Consider the following 25,658-nt stretch of genomic DNA (forward strand, 5'->3'; position numbering starts at 1 on the left):
CACATCACTAGTTCCATTGTATATGTGTAGTGTAATAAGCCACCCAGAGTGGCTGGGACAACTCAGTCAGATGGATGGGGTATAAATAATAATAATAATAATAATAATAATGATAATGATAATTATTATTATTATTATTATTATTATTATTATTGTTGTTATTGTTATTATTAAGCTTAATTCCTGAAAAATTGAGAACCAAAACTATTATTGGCTCTAATTTTATACAGGTATGTTAATTTTTGATGACTGCATGAGAACTGATAATAACATTCATTTTTTTAACAGTAGAAGAGAACAGGGCACAACTACCTAGTTCACATGTCATTATACACCATAGTGAAAAACAAACTATGGTTTAATGTAAACTAGCAGCATGGTCAGTGGTTCTTGCTGTCTCTGTGCTGCTGGCCTGTTATGAACCTCGACTTGTGGTTTGTCTCCCTCAAACAAACCACGATAGTAAGACAAGAACAGATCTAAAGATATGCTCATGGTTTATTTGGAAAGAAATGAGCTTGGATTTGGATGTCATGAAAAGTCAGATACTGGCTTGTTTCCCAGCAGAGGTGCAACAACAGGGAAGAAGTGGAACAACAACATGTGCACAGTGTGCACTAGCATGCAGATTGTTCACATTAAACCAAACTTTGTTTTTAATTATGGTTAAATATGATGTGTGAACTGGGCTAGTATATAACAGGAAAACTAGTCCATCAGCCAAGATATATTGTATTTTTATGCAAATGTGTCATTCCAAGTACATAAGGCAAGTTCCACAAGTCCACAATATGAGTGTAACAGCTATATTCTCAAAGCTTACCGATACGCCACGCTGTTGATATTGCCTGTGTCGCCCACTGCTTTTCCTGGGGAATGGGGTGTGTTTTGTAGATTCTAAAAAGTAACACAAACCAAGGTGAGACCTATGTCCTCAAAGTCACACAGCATACATGGTATACTTTTTTTCGGGACTCCAAAATTATTAAGTTGCTTTGTGAGCACTTCATTATACAGTTGACTCACAACTTGCATATATTTAACTTGCGCAATCGCAGCTTTATGTTATTGATGGCTGGCCAACTGAAATTACACAAATTAAACACACACAAGGGCCACCCAAGATCTTATGAGAGCCTCCCATGCACGTATGAGAGCTTCCCAGAGCATCCTTCTCTGCCAAATCCAGAGTCCCACTACTCCCACCAGACAAGGCTGAAAAATTGGGTGGAGGGGTGCTTGGGGAGGATAAAATGCCTCTTTGCTGAGTAAGTGCCCTGGTTGGTGCAGTGAAGAGGCCTAAACTGGGGCAGTTTGCTGTCACATGGCAGAAGTAGGAGAGTTCAGGATCTCACAGATCCTGTTCTGGCTCTGCCCCCTCAATACCCCATTTCTGGGGTTTCTGCTGGTGACACTTCTGCTTTCCCATTTGGAAGGGGGCATTAGGGGTCTCATTGCCATCTCAACCAAAACCCCTCCAGAGCAGATTGGGTGTTAAATAACAGAACAATTCCAATCACGGACTATATTTTTGCATCTCATTGACATTCAACTTCTGCCATCCAGTTTTCTGCTTTATATACCTGCTAACGAAGATTTTACTTCATGCATCTAGTGAAGTGGGCTTGAGCCCATAAAACTGAATAAATTTATTAATCTTTATTTTTCCTTCCTACTTCAAGAAGAAAACTGTGGCCTTTTGAGTTCCTCACTGTGAGCTATGGTCATTTCAATGAAGTCCAATCTGATTACAACCAAGGTAATTTTTGATCTAAACAGTAATCAGAAACATGATAAAAATATCTGTCCTTACTTCTTGTCTTTTCTTTGAATCCTCTCTGGCTGCTCCAAAACGTCTAGTTAATCTTGCAATTTTAGCCTTAAAAAAAAAAAAAAAAAAAGAGAGAGAGAAATATGACAGAGAAATCAGATACAATCTCAAAAAGTATTTTAGTTTAATTCAATTTTGCTTTGATGGTTAGTCGTATCAACAAATGAGGTCAAAATAATAAAAATAAAATAAATACAATTCCTCATTTCCAGTGATTATGTATCCAATTTATCAGGGTGCACGGGGTGTCAAGCGATGCTTACCAGGCTGGTGGATGGGGCAAGGCAGGAGCACTGGTGGAATCAATTTGGTGCTTCCACCATTGTATCTGCGCCACCTCAAACTCACCCTCACTCTGCACTGCTCTGGTATGCAGCGGTAATACTGCTGTTGGGTAGCCTGCTCTGAGGCAGAGTCCCACCTACCTGGCCATTCCTAGCCCCAACCTTCACAATCACTGAGATTTTGTCAGACAGGATGCTAGTGCTCCCAGGGGAAACGAAAATGATAAATTAATTCTGTTTCTAGTGTCTCAATTTGTCCCTTCATCAAACAAACAAACCCAATATTTATTGAAAAGTTATTTTTCAAGTCTATTGGCAGGGCCTTCAATTTCACATCAAATACAAGGCTCTCGGACATCCAGGATGACAGTTCATGTAGGGAAGCTAAGTAAAGCTAACCCAAAGATGGGCAGTAACTAACTAAGTCATTTAAGTAACAAATGGTCCCTTCATTTAAATGAGTTTACTGATAAGTTTGACTAACTCTGAATATCAACAGAGTGCTATTTTTTTCCATTTTGTTATAATATTATTTCCAAATGATTTATCTGCACAACTAACTGCCCTTTTCTGAGGCTGTATCCCTCTCTACACCTCCATTTGCTTCTATAATTGCTGCCCAAGAGCCAGACCCTTCCCTTCTGTAAGAGTGGTTAAGCTGTAGCTCCTCATTAAACACAGCTTAACAAGCATTTCCTAAAAGAACCTTTTCTTTTGCCAAAAGCTAGCATTAAACTGATATGTAGATTTTATTTCAACACAAAAGATAAAACAAACACAAAACCAAAAAAAGAGTACTAGTATCTGAAGGAAAAATTACACACACCAACAGGAGCCTTACTTTTTAATGTTGAAAAAATATCTTTTGAAAAACAATGCCACAAAGTCTTAAACAGATCTGCATATGTACCTGTAATTCGGTAAGGACAGTTTTATGTCTCTTGCTACATTCAATCTTATCTACTCTGGTTTTCAGATCTGCTAGATTTTTATCAAACACAGCACACTGCAGTGCGTTGAACTTTTCTTCTAGCAACCGCTGGATGACCTACGAAAACACATGAAAATGCTAATATTAACATTTAATATACAGTACAATTAGCACATATGTCACTCAGCATTACATAACTCTTTATTAGGTTATCTAATTAAACTATATTTTAGTATTTAAACAAAACTTAAGATCAATAATTGGGTTTTTGCTTGTTGATCATGTAGTTTCATTAAACATGTCTATGAAAAATCTTTTTTGGATCTCAGTGTTTGCAAACAAGTGAAATCATTCTCTGCATTCCTTTTTGGATCCACACCCTTAATGGTTTTAGAGGAAGAGTCACACTTGTTAGTTTGTCGTGTCTAAAATGCCAACTATGTCCCATATTTATTTGTAGACTGTGTTCTTTACAATATGTATTTGAAAAGGGATTTCCTCTTATAGTTTAGAGCACAAAATCTACAACCTATTTAAGGGTAGCTATTTGTATATAACATAGAAAGTTACAGATAGACAACAACTTTCAGTGTCTTTCCAGCACTCACTAAAGACTTTCCTCTCCCAACAAGCCATTTAAGTGGATATATTTATCCCAGTTTTGACCACAATGTCAATGAAACTATATTTATACATTTTTATTGTTATTTTGATTATTATATTATTTTTGGGTGCATTATACAAATCACCTTTTCTGATTTGCATATAAACAAGCATCCACAGGGCTGCACTACATGTGGCATACAACTTAGAGAACCCTCCAGATGTTGCTGGACAACAACACTCATCATTCCTAAGCCACAAGCCATACTATCAGTCTAGTCTGAGACTTTCCTAATCTCACATGTTAAGGATTATATTGCATGAGGGTCTTGATACGATACAGCAAGATCCTACTTAAGCCATTTTAAGAGATGTTTGGTATACGCTCTTAATTAGTAAATTAAAAGTCAGATCAGTGGTGTTCTTAGGACTAAAGACTTAACCAGCATTCTTTGCAAAAAAACAACAACCGCCCCCACAACAACCAACAGGCGGTCAGCCAGTAACTGGCCAGTGGTCCACGGACTACTCTGTGTTCACCGCAGATATAAGGAGCTAAAGAGGAAGAATGTATTTCCTGGCCTGACTGTTGCCAAACTAAATATGAAATATTGGTCTACTCCAGTATTAAATAATTCTATCTGATGGGATCAATGGGAACTTAATAACAATACAATAGTTTCCTTTCACTCAATTCACCATAACAGACAAATATTCTGATCTTCAAGACAAAATGTTTGCAAGTTGATGCTGGTGGAAAAGAAGTGTTTGAAATTAAAAGGCCAAATGTCTGCAAGATAAGCGGGAATCAACTCTACCTTTTCTAGTTTCTGGTTAATATCTCCTCTGGTTGTAATTTTTACTTCAAATTCTGCTTCATATTCTTCACCCGTATGTCGACGGCGTTTAGAATGGACATTGTCCATATCCTCTGATTTGGAACGCTTTCTTCTTGATGCCTCACCTAGAAGAATACAGCACACTCTTCAAGGAACTCTACTGACCACCAATATATTCTTCATTCAAGACAAATAACTTGAAAAATAAATATTCATCTGGTTCTCTCACTGAGAGAAGCAAAGTTACAGGAAACCAGGTGGAGGGCCTTCTCAGTAGTGGTACCCTCCCTATGGATGCCCTTCCTCCAAATTTCAAGGAGATAAAATAATTACACAACTTTTATAGAAAACATCTGAAGGGATTTCTGTACCAGGAGGTTTTTAACACTTGATATTTTTATTATGTTTTTAGATATGCTGCAAGCTGCCCAGAGTGCCTGGGGAAACCCAGCCAGATGGGTGGGTTATAAATTATAGAATTGTTGTTGTTATCAGTTTAAAAGGAATACAAAATGCATGGCATAATAACTTTCACTTATTTTACTGCACTGTTGACTCAGTGGTCCCACCTCATCAATTACTGCCAACACTATGTCACATATACTCATGAGGACTTGAATATGTTGTTCTGAGGTCTGTTGTAGCCCAGAGATTCTGTAACAAAGTGGCAGTTGAAGTTTTTCTTTTCGAAGTTTTAGGTGCAGAGATTCCAAATGACCAGAAGGGACTATTTATGTATGCTACTACAGCTGCCCACATTTTGTTAGCTCAGAGATGGAAAGAAAATACAATACCTACCAAGGAAGAATGGCAGAAAAAACTAATGGACTAGGCCAAAATAGCAAAATTGACTGGAAGAATTAGGGACCAGGAAGAATCGAATTTTAATAAGGAATGGGAAAGTACATAATGTAGCTGAGAAATTACTGTAAACAATTAAAATCATTAGTAGGATTGATATTGGGACGCGGGTGGCGCTGTGGGTTAAACTACAGAGCCCAGGACTTGCCGATCAGAAGGTCGATGGTTTGAATCCCCGCGACAGGGTGAGCTCCCGTTGCTTGGTCCCAGCTCCTGCCAACCTAGCAGTTCGAAAGCACGTCAAAGTGCAAGTAGATAAATAGGTACCGCTCCGGCGGGAAGGTAAACGGTGTTTCCGTGCGCTGCTCTGGTTCACCAGAAGCGGCTTAGTTATGCTGGCCACATTACCCGGAAGCTGTACACCGGCTCCCTCGGCCAATAAAGCGAGATGAGCGCCGCAACCCCAGAGTCGGCCACGACTGGACCTAATGGGGTCCCTTTACCCTTTACCTTTACTAGGATTGATATAATACTTGTAGGCAGTGCTTTTTTCCTTTAAAAAATGTTTAGATGTACTGTACTCTCATTTTGACTCAAGAAAATCACCATTTTATAGTTAAATTGGGAGAAATAAATACAGTAAAAGTACAAAGATTCACAAAATGTTTAGGAGTATGCGTCCCCCCATGTCCCCCCAGAGAAAAAGCACTGTTTGTAGGTAAAAGCTGAAGTATGGACTATTTAAAGATTGGTAAAATTTGAGTAACAGAGGAGATGCAGGAGAAAAGCGTTGGCATAATGATCCACAAAAGGGGGGAGGGAAGTCAAAGAGGATTTATTGATTCGATCTTAATTCCTTTCTTTGTTGTTTGTAAACTTGAAAATGCAAAATAAACTCTTTTTTTAAAAGAGGAGAAAATGAGAAGGGCTGCTCCATTCTCTTTTAAGAGTTTGCGGGATATAAGGGTGGGGAGATATATCACAAGGGTAAAAACTCTGCTCCCCTTCACCATACAGGGATGTTTCAGGAAGAAGGAACAAAAAAGACTACCTTTTAGCTTTTCTCACTCATCTGCTATATAGCCCTGAACCTTCTAGTACTATAACACACAGCAAAGCATGGCTAGATGGGGAAAACAAAGTGTGAACAGCACTATAAAGCTCCTGTTTCAAGATGGCTGGCGAGAAGCGCTCCTGTTAAGACGGCTGGAATATATGCAAACTTTTCAGTGAATATATTACAGATGTACACAACGTCCAACAGTGTCTGAATACAGGAATGCAGCAATTCAATTCCTTGAAGCAAAACTATTTCTCATCTTTGCCATACATACCTTTTTCTGGTGGTCTCTCTTCCTCCTTGTCATGCTCCTTTTCTTCTACTTTTTCCAGTTCTTTTTCATCATCTTTGCCTTCTGCAAGAAAGATAAACCACTTTACCTTATTGAACAAAGCCTGACCAGTTATGTGTTGAAAAAGATGTTCACAGCTAGTTATGTAAGTTACTTTCTTATGTGTACAGCTAAACACACAGAAAAAATAACCTGAAATTTTAGTTTTAAAAACCCCCATACACCATTACGTAGTTACTGTGGGAATTAGACTTTACAGGGTTATGCAAAAGAGAGCCCAGGCCATTTCACCCTTTTCCCTCCTATAAAAACTAAAAAACTCTCTTTTAAAGTTTAAATAAGTAACTTTTACTCAGTGTACTTGTACTTGTTAAATATACAAGGCAGGAAAGTGTAACTTACGTTACCAATACATATTACATTGATTTGTATCTAAGACAAAACTATAACAGACTAACTCCGAGGCAGACAGCAGCACAACAGTTCAGCTGATCTCACAGAAAATACTGCTACTAACTGACATTACTTTACCAACTGACATAACTGTCTCAGGCATATGACATCACAGAGTTCTACAGTCCTTGAGAGCAGTAACCCTTTAGCTAACATTCTGGATGCTTTCATCCCACAGTTACATCAACCAGTAATACCTTAGTATTACTCCTCGAGCAAGTAAATCACAATGTTTTCTAAACATTTAAAACCTCATTCTACTATTTAATCAATATGCAAGCACTCACTGCTAAGCACTAATGTTATTGCCACATTTATTTTCTCAAGTTTCAGGTCTCTTCCTAAAAACTTTTAGTTTCAGCAAGATGGGATTCCAGTATCACTTATAGAAGTGACAGGGATTTATGAAATTTATTATTTAACAAAGTTTATATAGCACTTGTTAAAAGAATAATTCACTTCTAAGCAGTTTACGAAACACTGAAATTTGTAATTAAAAAGTTTAAATTGGGTGTTTTTAAAGCATTCAAAATATAATAAAAATCAATTGTAACTAAAAAGAAATAAAACACATGAAACATAGGTAAAAGTAAAGATACCCACATCTTTGACATGGAACATACCGTATTTTTCGCTCTACAGGACGCACTTTTTTCCCTCCAAAAATTATGGGGAACTGTTTGTGTGTGTCCTATGGAGCGAATGCAGGCTCCTTGGCTTCAGCAAAAGGAGCCTGAAGCCTCCGGAGCGTAGCGGGAGGTCCCGCTGCACTCCAGAGGCTTCGGGTTCCTTTTGCTGAAAGCCGGGAAAGCAAGACTCTCTCTTGACGCCAATTGGTTCCTTTAGATGGAGGATGAACGATACTTTGTTTAGGAATGAAGAAGTGACCAAGAAGGCCCAAAAGACTCTAAGAGACTATTTCGAGATAAATATGAATACTACAGTGGAAAAAAGAGCAATTTGGGACGCAAGCAAAGCGGTTATGAGAGGATTCCTAATACAACAGAATACAATTAAGAAGAGAACTCAGAATGAAAAAAAGGATAAAACCTTGGGGAAAATAAAGGAAGGAGAGAAGAAACTAAGAGCAAAACCAAAGTCACAGGAGATTCTGAAAGAGATAAAGTTATATCAAGTACAATATATGAAGTTGATGAATCAGGAAATAGAATGGAAGATTAAACAGATGAGGCAAAAGACATTTGAATCGGCAAATAAGTGTGGGAAATTGTTGGTCCGGCAAATGAAAAAAAGACAAAAACTTAATACTATTACGAATTTGGAAGTGGAAGGAAAGAATATACAGAACCCAGTGGAGATTAGGAAGTATTTCCAGAGGTATTTCAAACAACTTTATACACAGGAGAAGCAGAAAGAAATGGACATTGATCGATTTTTGAAAATAAATGGACTACATAAAATCTCTCAGGAAAAACAGCTAATGTTGAATTACAAAATAACGGATCAGGAGGTGGAAGGGGCCATCCAGATATGCAATTAGGTAAATCTCCAGGACCAGATGGTTTGACTTCAAGATATTACAGATCCTTGAAAGAATGGTTAATACAACCACTGAAGGAAGTCTGCAATGAAATATTGGAAGGGAGAAAGGCACCAGAGTCGTGGAAGGAAGCTTACATTACACTTATACTGAAAACAGAGACTGAAAAGACACAGCTTAAGAACTACCGCCCCATATCGCTGCTTAATGTGGATTACAAAATTTTTGCAGATATTTTGGCTAAAAGATTAAAAAAGGTGTTAGTAGAAGAAATTCATAAAGACCAAGCGGGCTTTCTCCCGGGCAGACATTTGTCTGATAACATGAGGAATATAATTAATATTCTAGAAAAACTTCAAGTGAATATCAATACTAAGGCAGTTTTGATATTTGTGGACGCAGAGAAAGCCTTTGACAACATTTCTTGGAGCTTTATGAAGAAGAACCTACAGGGGATGGGGGTAGGTCAAGGTTTTGAAAATGGTATAGGTGCAATTTATTCAGAACAAAAGGCAAAATTAATTGTGAACAATGTGGTGACAGAAGAATTCAAGATTGAGAAAGGGACACGACAAGGTTGCCCAATTTCTCCATTGCTCTTTATTTCGGTCCTTGAGGTTTTGTTAAATATGATTAGGAAGGACCAAGAGGTTAAAGGTATACAAGTGGGAGCTAAACAGTACAAACTGAAAGCATTTGCTGATGACTTAGTATTGACTTTACAGGAGCCAGAATCTAGTACTAAAAGGGTATTGGAACTGATTCAAGAATTTGGACAGGTAGCAGGTTTTAAGTTGAACAAGATGAAAACTAAGGATGTCAGGGAACTGCCATCGGAAGGAAGGGAAGTGAAAGGGCTCACACAGGTTGGGAGAGACTCAGCAGCTGAAGAGGGAACCAGTAGGGGGAGAGGAGCTGAGCTGAGGGAAAGGGAGCTGGAGGGATGGCTCAGAGACACTTCCAGCGAAAACAGTGGGGAGGTTTCAGGCCCTCCTGTAGGGACACCCACTCCTCGCCGGAAACTGTCACGCAGAGAGTCCAGAAGACGTGTTTCCGTTAAGGAGCTTTTATGTTGGAAGCGATTCCGAAAGCAACCACTGTCGGAATCTGCCAGCGACTGACGGAGCCATGTTTAAGGGGCTCCGTTACAGACAGAGGTTTGCAAACTTGACCAAACTCTGAGGGACTAGGATTTTACACACAAGCAGCTCATCGTCCCATCACAGCATTCCGACAGTCTTCGTGAGCAGCTTGTGCAGGAGAAGGCATCATGAGCAACCCAGCCGGAACCGGAGAAGCAGGAGCTGGAGCGGGTCCAAGCCTGGAAGAAAGGTACCGGGTGTTGGAGGTCCAGCTAGCGCTGCAGACGGCGAGGCTTGAGGAGAGGAGGGCTCAGGATGCAGACAAAAAGGGGAAAGACACCCAGCTCGTCAGAAAGGTACCAGGATTGGTGCAGAAGTTTGGGGGGGAGCCCAAAGACTATCATGGCTTTCGGACAGAGATGCAATATGCCCTCAATCTGCAGTTTGATGAATTCCCTGACGAGGAATCACGAGTGGCTTTCGTGATTGGGCATCTTGAAAAGGGGGCGAGAGACTGGGTTAGACCCCTGATGGCAGCGAATAGTGACGTCCTAAAGGACACGATGAAGTTCTTTCGCGCCATGGATCTGATGTTTTCCAGCGATATTGAACAGGGAGTGGTCCGCAGACAGTTAATGGCTTGCAAACAGGGGAGCCGATCTGTCCGTGAGTACTGGACTGAGTTCACCATGTTGATCCATAAATTGGGGTGGGATCTATCGGCGGAACCCATTCAAATGCTCTTTGAAGAAGGGCTTTCTTCGGCTGTGAAAGACGAACTTTCCCGGGCGCCCAGGGCGGAGTCTATGGACCAGCTGACCAAATCAGCGCTGACCATAGGAGCGCGCCAGGAGGCGAGAGCATTGGAGAGGCGGGAAGGGAAGGGGGAACGTTGGAAGGAGTTCCGCATTCCAGACATTCCAGAGCCAACTTTCCCGCCGGCAGAGCCGATGGAAATCGGAACAGCGCGCGCGCGCGCAGTTTCAAAGCCCAGTGAGGGGGGAAAGAAGGAGGGAAAAGGCGCCCGGAAATGCTATCTCTGCCAACAGCCAGGTCACTTTGCCAGAGTCTGCCCCCAGAGGAAGGAATGGCAAGGGATGGTAGGAGCTGTGGAGGGAAGAGAGGAAGAAATACCGAAGCAAGTAAAAGCCAACGCCTGGCTGCCACCGTCGGGGCACAGCAGCCAGGCCAAAGAGCAGTGAAAGTGCCCACGCCAGAACCTCCTAAACCCGCCCTAGTGATAGAAGTGGCGCTAGAGCTGCCAAACGGACACCCTCTAAAGATAAAGGCGCTGTTGGACTCAGGCAGCTCCTGCAATTTCATGAGCAAAGAGTTTGCAGCTGAACACCAGATACAGACGATCCCTTTAAGCAACCCCCTGCAGGTGACCACGATCGATGGCAGGGAGCTGTTGGGAGGAGAAGTCAGCTTGCAGACCGTCCCAATGATAATGAAGGTGGCAAGGCACACCGAACTGATAGCGTTTAATGTGGCCACCTTGGGAGGAGCTCCCATTATATTGGGGATGAGCTGGCTAGCGTTACATGATCCGCTGGTGGGCTGGCATCAGAGAGTGGTTTCTTTTGGTTCAGCACATTGCTTAGAACACTGCAAAGAGGGAAAGGGTTTGGCAGGGGCCCAAGCCACCCTAGCAGGGACTGAAGTAACGGAGAACGTGAAGGTACCACGACAATACGCAGATCTCCGCGACGTCTTCAGCGAAAGGGAAGCTGACCAACTACCCCCGCATAGACCCTTTGACTGTCAAATCAATTTACTCCCTGGGGCACAGCTCCCTGTAGGCAAGCTGTACGCCATGTCAGACAGAGAGATGCAGGAGCTAAGAGAGTTCATTGACAAGAACCTGAAGAGAGGGTTCATCAGAGAGTCCAGGGCGGTGGGGGGCAGCCCAGTGTTTTTTGTGGATAAAAAAAACACGAACAAGCCGAGGCTTGTGTGTGACTTCAGGGCCTTAAATGCAGTGTCAGAACCAGTGGCTTTCCCTATGCCCAGGATTGACGACATTTTGACAAGGGTCAGGAAGGGAAAGATTTTTACTAAACTGGACCTAAGGGGGGCGTACAACCTGATACGAATAAGGAAGGGGGATGAATGGAAAACCACCATGTTCACCCCTTTGGGGGCATTTGAATATTTAGTTATGCCCTTCGGCCTACAAGGAGGCTCTGCGTGCTTTCAATCGTTTATGAACCACGTCCTGGGGCCTTTGCTTTACAAGAATTGTGTGGCCTTCTTAGACGACGTGTTGGTGTATTCTGAGAATGAGGAGCAGCATGTGAGAGACGTCAGAGAAGTGTTGAGCAGGCTGCAAGCCAACCAGCTGTGGGTGAAACTGGAGAAGTGTCAGTTTCATACCAAGGAGGTGGAATTCCTGGGGTATCGCCTGTCAGACAAGGGATTGGCCATGGATCCCGGCAAGGTCCAGGCGGTGCTGGAATGGAAAACACCCAAAACAAGGAAGGATGTGCAGAGGTTCCTAGGATTTGGGAACTTCTATCGTAAGTTCATCCGAAACTTTGCCCACCTGACGGCGCCCATTACGGACTGTCTCAGCAGTAAGAAGAAGTTCGTTTGGACTGAGGAGGCGGAGCGAGCATTTGAGGAACTAAAAAGGGCCTTCGCCTCGGAACAACAACTCCTGCATGTGGATTTACAAAAACCGATGAGAGTGGAAACTGACGCATCAGACAGAGCTATTGGGGCGGTGCTTCTGCAGCCAGGGAAGGAGGAGTCAGAGTGGAGACCGTGTGCCTTTTTTTCGCGAAAGCTGAACAAATCCGAGAGGAACTACACGGTGTATGACCGAGAACTACTAGCCATTCATGAGGCGTTCCGGAGATGGAGGCACCTGCTAATTGGCGCACAACATAAGGTGCAAGTGTGCACTGACCACAAGAACCTAGAGTATTGGAGGACGGCACGAGTGCTCAACCAACGGCAAGTGAGATGGGCCCAGGAGTTCTCCAAATTTAACTTTGAGATTTGTTACGTGCCAGGCCCAGAGAACATTAGGGCGGACGCTCTCTCACGCAAACCTGAATATTTGGAGGGGGAGGGAGCACCCGAAGAGAGACATGTCATTCCAGAGGACCGCTGGGTGTGTGGGGCGGCATTGGTGGGACAAAGAGAACTGGTAGAGGAAACAGAGAATGATGAATACGCCCAGAATAAGCTCAGAGGTCTTAGGGGTGAGGGAGAGGAACCAGGGGGTTTCGAGGAAAGAAATGGAGCTTTGTATTACAAAGGGGCACTGTATATCCCTGAAGGAGACTTAAGGGGGAGGGTACTCAAGCAGTTGCACGACAGCCCCACGGCGGGGCATTTTGGACAACACAAAACCATGTGGTTGGTCACCAGGGAATTTTGGTGGCCTAAGGTGAGGGAAGATGTACGGGAGTATGTAAGAGGGTGTGAGCAATGCCAGCGAGCCAAAGGGGAGAGGCGGGCACCGGCGGGGCTATTAGAACCCTTACCAACCCCAGAACGACCTTGGGAGGCAGTGTCGATAGATTTTATGACTGATCTGCCGAAGTCCAAGGGGAAAACAGCCATCATGGTGGTGGTAGACCTACTAACAAAGATGTGCCACTTTGTAGCCTGCTCGCATGCAGTCACGGCGGAAGAGACAGCGAAGTTATTTGTAGAACACATTTTTAGGTTGCACGGGGTGCCATTGAGGGTGGTCTCAGACCGAGGAAAACAATTTACTTCCAGGTTCTGGAGGAAGCTCATGAGCTTACTGCAGGTGGAGGTCAACTTTTCGACTGCCCGGCACCCTGAAACCAACGGGCAGGCGGAAAGAGCAAACGGGGTCCTCCAGCAATACCTGAGGTGTTATGTCAATGACAGAGAGAATGACTGGGTAGAAAAGTTGGCGCTGGCGGAATTTGCCTACAACAATGCCGAGAATGTGTCCACAGGGATGAGCCCCTTCTTGGCTAATTATGGGTGTCATCCCAGGGCTTTCCCAGGGGGAGAAGGGGAGAGATGGGGTGTCCCGGCAGCCGAGCATTTTGTAGAAGAAATGGAAGCAATCCATCGTCAGCTCCAACTCAACTTAGAAAGGGCGAAGGAAGAATACAAGAGGCAGGCAGACAAGAACCGAAGGGAAGGTGAAACCATAAGGGTGGGAGATAGGGTGTGGCTGTCAACCCAAGGGTTGCCGTTCAAAGGAGGTTGTAAGAAATTAAGACCCAGGAGATTGGGTCCCTTTGAGGTCATTCAACAGGTCAACCCAGTGGCTTTCAGGCTCCGGTTACCCAACCACATGAAACTGCACCCAGTATTTCACAGGTCGTTACTGTCACCGTATGAGGGGGGACGAGAAGGGATGGCCACTCGGGGACCGGTCATAGAAGAAAGGGAATGCAGCAGCCATGTGGCAGAAATCCTCGACGCCAGATGGAAGGGGGATCAGGTGGAGTATTTGGTAGCGTGGGAAGGAGAACCGGAGTCAGAAAACACTTGGGTAATGGCAGAAGATATCAATGACGAGGTATTGATAGAAACGTTCCATCAAAGGTTCCCAAGGAAACCTCAGCCTGTGGAGAGGTTCCGGAGGGAATACTTTGGGACCACCGATGAGGAGGAGGAGTTGGAAGGATTCTCGGAATCGGAAGGGGAAGGGGAGATGGACTCTGAGGAGGAGGAGTACTTCGAGACCAGGAACCGCAACAGGTGGAGAGAAGTGTTCGGGACATCGGAAGATGAAGGAAGTTCATTCCGGGGTTTTGCCTCCTCACCGCCCGTAGAGGAGGGGGCGAGAGGGGATGAAGGGGGCCCTGGAGGGGAGGTGGATGTCAGGGAACTGCCATCGGAAGGAAGGGAAGTGAAAGGGCTCACACAGGTTGGGAGAGACTCAGCAGCTGAAGAGGGAACCAGTAGGGGGAGAGGAGCTGAGCTGAGGGAAAGGGAGCTGGAGGGATGGCTCAGAGACACTTCCAGCGAAAACAGTGGGGAGGTTTCAGGACCTCCTGTAGGGACACCCACTCCTCGCCGGAAACTGTCACGCAGAGAGTCCAGAAGACGTGTTTCCGTTAAGGAGCTTTTATGTTGGAAGCGATTCCGAAAGCAACCACTGTCGGAATCTGCCAGCGACTGACGGAGCCATGTTTAAGGGGCTCCGTTACAGACAGAGGTTTGCAAACTTGACCAAACTCTGAGGGACTAGGATTTTACACACAAGCAGCTCATCGTCCCATCACAAAGGTGTTAGAGAAAAACTTAACTGTGAATGAGAAAGAGAAGTTTTAGGAGGAGACAGGACTAGCATTGGTTAAGAAAGTGAAATATTTAGGGGTTAACATGACTGCTAAAAATGTGGATTTATTTAAGGATAATTATGAAAAATGTTGGATTGAAGTGAAAAAGGATCTAGAAATATGGACAAATTTGAAGTTATCATTGTTAGGCCGAATTGCTGTGATAAAAATGAATGTGCTGCCAAGGATGTTGTTTTTGTTTCAAACATTGCAAATTTTGGATAAGATGGACTGTTTCAAGAAGTGGCAGAAAGATATTTCTAGATTTGTTTGGCAGGGCAAGAAGCTTGGAATAAAATATAAGATACTAACTGATGCCAAAGAAAGAGGTGGATTTGCCCTGCCAGACCTTAAACTTTATTATGAATCAGCTGCTTTTTGCTGGCTGAGAGAATGGCTGCTTCTTGAAAATACTGACGTGTTGGATCTAGAAGGTTTTAATAATGTATTCGGTTGGCATGCATACTTGTGGTACGATAAGGTAAAAGTACATAAAGCGTTTAAAAATCATATTGTTAGAAAAGCATTGTTTAATGTCTGGATAAGATATAAGGATTTGTTAGAAAAGAAAACCCCAAGATGGTTGTCACCAATGGAAGCGAAGGCACAGAAAAAACTCAATATGGAGGCCAAATGGCCGAAATATTGGGAAATTCTGGAACAAGATGGAGACAGATTAAAACTGCAGAGCTTTGAAAAATTGAAAAAGAGTGCGAGATTGGCTCCATTATTATCAAATAATGGAGGCATACAATCTGGACAAAAAAGTTGGTTTCCATGTGGAAAAATCAAAATTGGAAACAGAATTGTTAGATCCAAAAATTAAGAATTTGTCAAGAATGTATAACTTGCTGTTGAAATGGAACACTCAGGATGAAATGGTGAAATCAGCTATGATTAAATGGGCACAAGATGTTGGACATAACATAATGATGGCTGACTGGGAACAGTTATGGATCACAGGTATAAAATTCACGGCATGTAATGTCCTAAGAGAAAATTTAATGAAAATGATCTATGTACATGACACCAGTCAAGCTTGCAAAAATTTATCATTTGCCCGACAATAAATGTTGGAAATGTAATGAGACTGAAGGCACATTCTTTCACCTTTGGTGGACATGCCCAAGGATTAAGACATTCTGGGAGGTGATCTATAACGAAATGAAAAAGGTATTTAAATATACCTTTCTGAAGAAACCAGAGGCCTTTCTCCTGGGCATGGTTGGCCAATTGGTGTCAAAGAAGGATAGAACTTTTTTTATGTATGCAACAACAGCAGCAAGAATACTCATCACGAAGTATTGGAAGACACAAGGTTTACCCACTCTGGAAGAATGGCAGATGAAGTTGATGGACTATATGGAATTGGCGGAAATGACTGGCAGAATCCGAGACCAGGGAACCAGGGAGAAGAGTCGGTGGAAGAAAACTGGAAAAAGTTTAAAGACTATTTACAGAAATATTGTAAAATTAATGAATGTTAGGAAAATGTTGGAATGAAGTTATATGGCTTTAGTAGAAATGTTATAAGGAATTAAGTATAAATAGATTAATAGAGTATTAAAGGGAAAAATAAGGCTAGAATCTGTTAAGATAATTAAAGGATAGAAAGCAGAGGAAGATGGAAAGGTATTGCTGAAACAATCAACAGAAGTGGAATACAAAAAGGGAGGTGTGAGGAGGTCACTGAAATAAGTGAATGAAAGATAAGATATTGAAATTGTTTGATGTTTTTTAAACTGTTTTTGTTTTGTTTTGTTAGTTTAATGTGTTGTGTAGTGTTTTTGTATTGTATTGTATTGTTCTTTTTTCTTTTTATTTTTGTGTGTGTTTAAATTGTTGGAAAAGTAATAAATATTATTATTTTTTTTTTAAAAAAGGGAAAGCAAGACTCTCCTGGCTTCAGCAGAGAGGGAGAGCTGCGCAGCGCCCCTTCAGCCAAGCGGGAGGAGAAATGGAAGGGGCTCCGTTTCTCCTGCTGCTTCGCTGAAGGGGTGATGAGCAGAGAGGGGGAGTTTTTTCCCCCTTGCTCTCCCCCTCTAAAACAAGGTGTGTCCTAGAGCCGAAAAATAAGGCATCTGGAGAGGCTTCAGGAGATTGATCTTGAAGCACCCCCTAACTGTGAATTTTCTCCTTAGGGGAGTGCAACCCCATCCAGGGCGGGCAATTGACCACCTTCTTGGACCAGGAACCACCAGGATTCAAACTCAGCTTGTTGTCTCTCATCTGTCCCACCACTGTGGCCAGGTAATGAATCCAGGGCCTGCACAGCCTCTCTGGATTCAGATGTTATAGGGAATTAGAGTACTAACAACACCTTGCCCCCGAAAATATTAATGACTACTCCCAGGAGCACCCATAGTGTAACCACCACGAGGCCAGAGTGTGCTGCTCTCTGGATTTGGTCCCATAGAGAAGACCAGAACCACTGTAACACAATGTCCCCAATTTCCATTCTATGGAGCTGTTCTAGAATAATATCATGGCCAATGGCATCAAAAGCCACAGAGAGATCGTAAGTTATCATAGCTTATTTCATAATGCAGGTTAATTGTTGGACTGGGACCAATCAGAGGGAGGATATCTTCACTGTTTACAACAGCAATTCAAAGTGCTGCTGCTTCCTTTAAAATCTTCTGATTCCAGGCAAACTTTCAGAACTACCACCTCTGTATCAGTGCATCCGAACACTGAAGTAGCAGTCAGAGGCCCACCTTCAGGTGCCTCCACTATCAACAGTGAAGCAAGAGCAGAATTTTTAAAGGCAGATGGTGACTGGGAAAAGGGCATTCTCAGCTGTAGCACCTTATTTATGGAATTATTTTCCCCAAAGAGGCTTTTTTTCATGCCAGGTAGCGACTTCTGATTTTCTCAGAAGCTTGACTGTAAATACTATAGGAGTCTTAGTGCTGCCAGTTTTATCTGTTAAACTTTTAAACAGTAAATGTTTTGCTGTGTTTGGCTTTTATTGTTATGAGCCTCCTTGAGAATGTTTCCATTGATAGGCAGCATAGAAATCATCTGAATAATTAATGTGTAGGACTTGGAACAAATGTTCATGTGTAATTGAGGTATTAAGATCTCTCTCATCATGACCAGTTTGTTAGCTGGTTACAGAGTAGCTTATCTTATTTTTTGCACTACATCTCTATTCCACCTTTCCCCAAAGGACTTCAAGGTGGCATGCATAGTTATGGCCCTTCCTCACAACAAACTTATGAGGTAGGTTAGTCTGAGAGGCAGGGACTTGGCCCAAGTTCACCCAAAGAACTTAACAGCTGAGTGAGGATTTGAATCCTAATCTCTCAGGCCCTAGTCCAAATCACCAACCACCCCACCAACCTCATGAAGGTGTATGGGCCAATTATGATTGCCCACACACTAACAAAGAGTGGTTTCTTATCTGCTATTAGTTCTAAGGGTGCAATCCAGCAGAATACATGGATTTTGAACAGTGTGATAAAGCCAAATTGCTCAATTCTAGAGACTGTGATGAGTTTCCTGAAAAGAATGATCTAGATTCACTTCAATCTGATTTCTGTCCTTGTTTTGAAACTAAAATGGCAAACGGACAGGGAGAGTACAGACATCTTAATCCCCAGGAATTTTCAGTAGCTTTTGATATTACTGGCTATAGCTGCAGAGGTCAATTTCATCCTCCAGTCTGTAAAACATTTACATGAAACCATCTTCATGAAATGTCTGGGGAGGTCACCATTATCCAGAGATTTGGGCTGAGGGATCATCAGTATGCTGATCATATCCAGTTCTGGCATCAGATTCTAGGGAGACATCTGTGTTCCTGCAGATTTGGTATTCAAACTATATATTTATTACATTTCCATTCCACTTTTCCTCCCAAAGGAGCCCAGTTCGATATATACTAGATTGAATCTAGAGCCAAGAAGTGAGTGAGGCAAACTTCCAGGGAAGGAACATGGTAGATTGAACATCTTTTGTCAGCAGGCTGCTGATGGAGATAATTATGTGGTGATAAATGATAGCCAAACATGATTCTTTGCTAAAGAATTCACTCCTTGGGGGGGGGGGGCAGTGACTAGAGGACTAATCCCTGATGTTCTGAAAGAAGTTTTCTGTGTCAGGAGAACAAGAAGCTGTCAGCTCCTTGGAACCCTGAAAAGGTTAAGTGAATTGTGAGTGGAGGAATCAACATCATGCCCAAAAGCCGTAAGATCCTGGTGGGTATGGGGTCTGCAAAAGCCTTTGTTTCTTAATTATTTCTGAGAGGGTTATAATTTATGACTCAGAGATTTCACCATCTGCCAGTTGAAATTTACATTCAATATGTGAGCTGCTTTCTGGCTTCAAGAAGGGAAGGGAGGTTGCTCATTAAAGGCCTGAAGGCAGAACAAAAGCCTGCTCTAATTGTTTAAAAGAACAAGGGAGTTCTGAATGCTATTCCGCCCCCCCTCTTCTTTTGACCAAAGTGTTGCCTAGAAAGCAAAAGTAACTCTGCCACTTGATCCTTCCTTCATGGGAAAGGAATGTGTTTACTTTAACGAAAGATAAGGCTATGAAGATTTCAAGGTGGAATCCAGAGATGTAATACATTTCAATTTCACCATCTGTTCTCTCCAACTCTACCATTTCAACCTCATGTTCTGCCATTCATTTATTATTATTGTTTATTAAATCTGTATATTTATTTTATAGTTACTAAATGATTATTTTTAAAAGTTTTATTTATTAAAATAAAAAAAAGTGAGGCAGTCAACAACCCTGGTTCTAGATCAATTTCAGGATTCCTCAATGCCAGCTAAGCACCTCTTGAAGGAATGGAAGTCTCTTAACAAGGCAGAACCTATACAGGTCACAGCAGTCCTTAAATATGCTTGCATAGCTTTTGGAAAATATAAATTAGTCCTTTTGTAAAAAAAAAGTTTTATGTAAGAACTTTTTTGATAAGGTAGCCAAGTACCATATCCATCAATACTGTTAGAATTCCTGCTCCGTGATTGCAGTCATGGGATTGTTGTCTATCACATGACGGTGTGTTTTGACCCCACAGTGTGGGAAGTGACAGAGACAGGATGTTTGTGTTACTGTGTTCCATGAAGTGGGACTATTGTCCTTTGCTCTTTTCCTCTTTGCTGTCTGATGCTAGAGAGAGGGGGAGCCATGTTGCAGTGCTCCGTGTGTGTTTATATGTAAATAAAGTAGATTAGCCAAAATGCTGAGTTGCAGAGTTCTGTTACGCAAACTGCAAACACTCTGCGGATCCCTAGGTGTGCCAACGTCTGTTGGCATCGGTCGCTGTCATGTTCGGGCAGAAGAAAGCTTTTGAAGCTCCCGATCGACTAGGAGGGAGAGAACACGCCAGTCGGGCATGTCTCTCTGCCAGGGTCCTACTCGAGTGTAGGACAAGCTCCTGACAAATACATAGGACAATGAAATGTGAAAAAAACACAGTGAAGTCAACATGCTTTCATGTATGATCTTACATGAATTATCAAATTCACTTAGTAGGTTTTTATGGTGAATCTTGGTTATGTAGAGTATGGATGTTTTAGTGTTTTCCACAGGCATGGCCAAACTTGGCCCTCCAGCTGTTTTGGGACTCCAACTCCCATCATCCCTAGCTAACAGGACCAGTGGTCAGGGGTGATGGGAACTGTAGTCCCAAAACAGCTGGAGGGCCAAGTTTTGCCATGCCTACAGTGTTGGCTGCAAGGTTTTTTGAATGCTAATTGCTACTTTTGAGAGAAGGGGGAAATATTGAGTATAATTTGAACTGACTGTCCATAATAGGTCCTGGCAAGTGACTGTGAATGAGAAGCTACATCAACCCAATTAGGCAATGGAGGAAGACAGTATATTATGGGGCTCAGGTAAGGAGGAGGAGCAGCACAGTCATGGGCCATGTCCATTCAAAATCTTTTTTCAGTGGACGCTGGATACAGTATTTCTAGTATCAGTAAGTACATATATCTAAATTATTTATGGAGACACTACAAACCTGGCTAGATAGTGCAAGGTGGGGCAATTTTAGACCAATGAGCTCCAGCAGAAAGTAAGTGTACAGGTGTAGTCTATAGGGATTTTATCCTTTCAGCCATGTATCCCCTATGAAGTTTAACCAACTGTGACTTCATGCACTTTGCACTAGGTGCTAAGGAGGGCCTGGAAAATCTGTTAGCATACTGCCTGTTTTGATGTCTAGCAAACTCTAAATGTATACAAAGAAGTGTGCATCTTGTGTGAAAGTCTTTTCCAAAGCAGTAGTTCTGAGAAACATCTACATCCACAGCAACACACTGAAGAATTTAGCTTAGTATTTGATAGTTGCCATAGAACTTTCCTAATATACTGTTGACATAGACTATTAATTTGTTTGTACAAGCCAAAAATAGGATGATCAGTTGTAACAATGATACATTTATCATGGACAGATTATTTTCTGATACAGGGTTAGAATGCCAGGACACTAACCAGAACTGCAACTCCTAAATAGTCAAAATGATCTGCCCTCAGAAGCTCACAGAGCTCACCTTGTCCAGAATTATGAAGGATATGTAATCCAGTATTTCAAAAGAAAATGCAAATAGGTGCTTCTGTTGTAGCTGCAGTTGGGCAACCCTCTGGTTTATTGGGGGATTGCAGAGAATAAAGCATCATGACAGCTTGAAGACAAATGGTGCAACCCTCAGCTGAATCCAACCAAACATATATGGAATACATTTGACTTATGGTATACTGATGATGGAAGTAGAGATGTTCTTACCTGCACCCACTGCATCCAAACTGTCATTCATCTGATTTCTTCTAAATATAGTAAAACAGGTTGTAGAAGTACACTAACCCAGAAAGTATGTCCAGATATGTCACTGGTTCACTGCTGAGATATTCCTCAAAGGCACTTCTTAACAGTTCCTCCACCGCTGAATGTGAAAAGGATCATGACCAAAACTGGGGTGATGTACTGAAAAGGCCCCAATTTTGGAATGCACTTCCAGAGCAGTGTTTGTTGACTTTTTGGCATGAGATGGAGAACCTTTTCCTGGACAAGGTGTTTTAGAACTTGCTGATTTCGTCTAAGACTTACTTACCTTGGCTACTTGGTTTTTTGCATGTGATTTTTGTTACATGTTAAATTGTTAGCTGCTCCGAGTGCCTTTCAACTAGTGGAGCTCAAAAACAGACAGCTGTTTTATGTATAAAACTGTTAGGATTTTGTTCAAACTAGATGCCATGACATCAGGGCACCTGCTCATCACAGCTGTTCTTTTAGTTTGTTTTTATTCTTTCCATTGGCTAGTTGCATCCAGTCATAAGACATAGTTCCAAGAGTTAAGGAAAATATCAGTGCCATTTTTTGGGAGAGGCATGCGACATTAATCTTTAAAAAGCAGTGGCCACTATTGCTGAAGAAGTCAACTTTACATCAAGGTTGTGGCCATCTCATTTACGTTTTGGAGCACTAAGTGGGAAGTGGCTGTGGCCTGAGGCATTCTTTGTGGAAATAGTATCAAAGCAGACTGAACTACAGAGACCATTCTAGTTTCACTGATTGCAAAGTCTAGCTGTGATCCAAAATATCTCAACTATATTTGAAAATACTGACCATTTGTTCTTCTGGGCTTGTAAAGGTCTAGAGATTTTATACAGTAATTTCATACCAATTAGTGTCTCAGGATATAGAATTATGAGATACTGTCCTGCATTCCTCAAGTGTTTGATACTGTCCCCAACACAACATTTACATGAAGTCTGTGGTCAAATTTATGTCCATACACTCCTCAGTATGCTGATGATACCCAACTGCATTTTCATCTTCTGCTCATCCCAGGGCAGCTACCTCCACTGTGAACCAGTGTCTAAACCCTGTAATGGTGAGTGAGGGTAAATGAAATAATATAAATCCAGATTAGGCAGAGAAAATGGGTGGTCCTCTTTATTTGAGGGAAGGTGAGTTCATACTAACTGCTAAAGCAATTTTGCTGCCTGCCGTGCACATCGAGGTTTGCTACTTGGTGTTCAGGCGGTGCTTGTTGTTGGAAGTCCTGCATATCAGCTTCAGGTAAGTCAATTCTACCCTCTTCCTCAATAATTGGTATCTGACCACTGTAATCCATTGAACCTCAAGAACTGACTCGTGAGCACCCTTGAAGATGATGAGTATCAGCAGATTGTATAGACCATAGCTACACAACTTTTGAACGATCTACAGCACCTGTATTATGGCTTCAAAATTTATCAAGATGGTGGTGAAGTCTATAAAATACAACTTTGCATTGAATCCCTTTTCCTCAAAAGGGAAAGGAAATAAAATATATAGCATGCTTCTAGACAGGGACTTTTTATCAGAAATAATGTGACTGCCCACACACTTCATGTTTCAGACTTTTTCCATAGGTATTCCACTATTCTCACTTGCACCGATAGACAGTCCTTGATGAAATATTTATGCTGTTTTCTGGCCTCTCTCCTCAACCACTACTTCCCTGTCCTCTGTTGCCTTTTCCTGTTATGGGTGCCTGTATAGTTCTGTACTTGTGTGCAAGCATTTTCAAAAACATATCTAGCCCGCCACCTACTAGTTAAAACCTCACATATGTTGCAATCTTAAGAATATAGATCCCCAGAACTGGGGAGTGGAAATTCAGACATGTTTTCAGCATACAGTAATTAGTGAAATAGGCATGTTCCTATTGTTTAGACTGCTGGTAACAAAATAACTACGGTAGGTTGTGCTCATATGGTAATGGCTTGTTTTTACTTAATGGAATTTCTGCAGGAAGAGGAAATTCCAATTTTAAATGTTTAAAAATACAGGTTGACTTTTCATGATGATATTATGTGGACAATGTGAAAATCTTGTGTGAATCAACAGCACCAAATTCCACAATAAACCTTGATCTGGAAATAGACACTGAAGTATTGCAGCTGGGGAATGAGATTTCTATAACTATATTGGATTTGAAATTGCTCTTACATATGAAATTGTTTTATATATGTTTTAATGTTGAAGGCTTTATTGTTAAAATGCTTTCAGAAGATTTATAGTAAGTGATTCACAAATGAAACAAAATAGCTAAGTAGACATTGAGTAGGGAAGGCGAAACTAGAACTAATAAAACCCAGTCCGACTGCATTCAAATATTCCATAAAGCCTATAACTTGTTAACAGCAACAAAATCAAGCTTCTTCTATTATCCATGTGTTGTAACTAGAAACCACAAGTAGTAACCAGTAGCATATGTCATACATGTTTAAGACAGCCTTCGGACGGGACTTGTTCCAGGTAAACCAGCAGTTTGCTCCGTAGAACTCTTAAAACCATCCTTTAATAATCTAGCATTAAAGCAATAGATAAAATTCATACTAAATTTAACATTAACTTGTCCACTGATGAATAGCACATTCCCTTAAAAAAACAAGCAAGCAAATTTCCAAGAACACGGGCAGATAATTCAGAACAGTCTTGAAAAGACTTATTTTTTAAAGAAAGGAAGAAAAAATACCACTCACCTGAAGGGGTTGAATCATTCGGCATTATCACTTCAGCTTCTTTAACAGAACAGAGTTCCTCTTCATCTGAAAGTACCAAGAAAGCTTCTTTGGGCAAACTTTCGCTGCTTTCATGTTTGGCTAAAGAATTTAATGGGTTTTCTGCTTTATCTTCTGCATCAAAGTTAGGATTTTCTACTGGAAGCATAGTAGATTTGGGGAAACAACTTAATTCACCTGCTGGAGCCAGCTTTTCTAAAATTGGAATAATTTCCTCTGTTTCCATTGTGGCTGCATTTCCCAAAATGTTTTCTGCTGGTTCATTTTCTACAGCTTTTTGAGTGCTGGTCTCTAAAGGTTCTGCAGATTGAGTAGCTTCCTCCTTTGGATTTACATCTGTATCAATACTACTAGATATTGCTTCCTCATCAATGTTCTCTTTTACAAGAGTTTCCTTGGTACTCTTTTCTTCTTCCATAGGTGTATCAGGAGCAAGAGCTAACTCATTTGTTTCTACTGGTTCTACTGAGCTGTCATTAATATCACAGCTTACTTTGCTTTCCTCTTCAGGCTCGCTTGGTGTGGCTTTCTGGTCCAAAACGTCTTTTATACAATTATCTTTGTGGTCCAAATCATCACTGACTTTGACTTCATCCTGCAAGTCATTATCAATATTACAGTCAAGCACCTGATTTTCAGGTTCAGAGCCTGGAGCAGTGCTAGCATCCTCATGTTCTTGCTCAGAAACAATGTTCTCAGGCGTCAGGGTTTCAAGTTTAGGAGTCAGGTCACTAACCTGGTTCTCTTTCACATCTGGACTTTTGGCATCCATGAGTTCTTCAGAGTCCATTTTTTGTCCTTCGGAATCAAGGCATAAATCTTCTATGCCATTCACTTCTTTGCCCTCAGTACATTCAGAAATGAGTAACGGGGAATTAAGATCTGAATCCCCGTTTTCATGTTTCCCATTTAACAACTTGACATCTGTGGTTTTCAGAAGTTCCTCCTTTACCTTATAGACACTCTCAAGCTGCTGCCTGTCACTTGCTCTCATGGTTTTGCGGGCCTTAAAAACCTTTCTTTGACGTTCTTCATTGTTTTCCATCTTGATTCTGTAAAGGTATACATTTTTAAGAAAAATGAATGTTAATGCAACACACACACGCACACACATTTTACAAAGATCACATTGTTCCATTTTTCTGGCTTTGGTGTGGTTGGTACATCA

At 41.7% G+C, this 25,658-nt stretch overlaps 1 protein-coding gene across 9 annotated transcripts in view; it reads right to left on the reverse strand.

The window, feature by feature from the left end:
• Positions 1-25,658, reverse strand: part of ATF7IP (activating transcription factor 7 interacting protein) — an 83,644-nt gene that overhangs the window by 15,047 nt on the left and 42,939 nt on the right. For all 9 annotated transcript variants that reach the window (XR_013976902.1, XM_080971234.1, XM_080971233.1 and 6 more), the window contains 6 exons: positions 24,452-25,542; positions 6,624-6,704; positions 4,468-4,613; positions 3,026-3,163; positions 1,814-1,879; positions 824-897 (listed from right to left, as the gene is read on the reverse strand). Coding sequence is in view for 8 of the 9 variants with exons in the window: in XM_080971232.1 (XP_080827358.1) it covers positions 824-897; positions 1,814-1,879; positions 3,026-3,163; positions 4,468-4,613; positions 6,624-6,704; positions 24,452-25,542 (1,596 nt within the window). In the remaining variant the exon portion in view is untranslated. Of the gene's footprint in view, positions 1-823; positions 898-1,813; positions 1,880-3,025; positions 3,164-4,467; positions 4,614-6,623; positions 6,705-24,451; positions 25,543-25,658 lie in introns of those variants that run through there.

Source organism: Podarcis pityusensis (assembly GCF_964106645.2).
Source record: "Podarcis pityusensis genome assembly, chromosome: 10".
NCBI classification, from domain to species: domain Eukaryota; kingdom Metazoa; phylum Chordata; class Lepidosauria; order Squamata; family Lacertidae; genus Podarcis; species Podarcis pityusensis.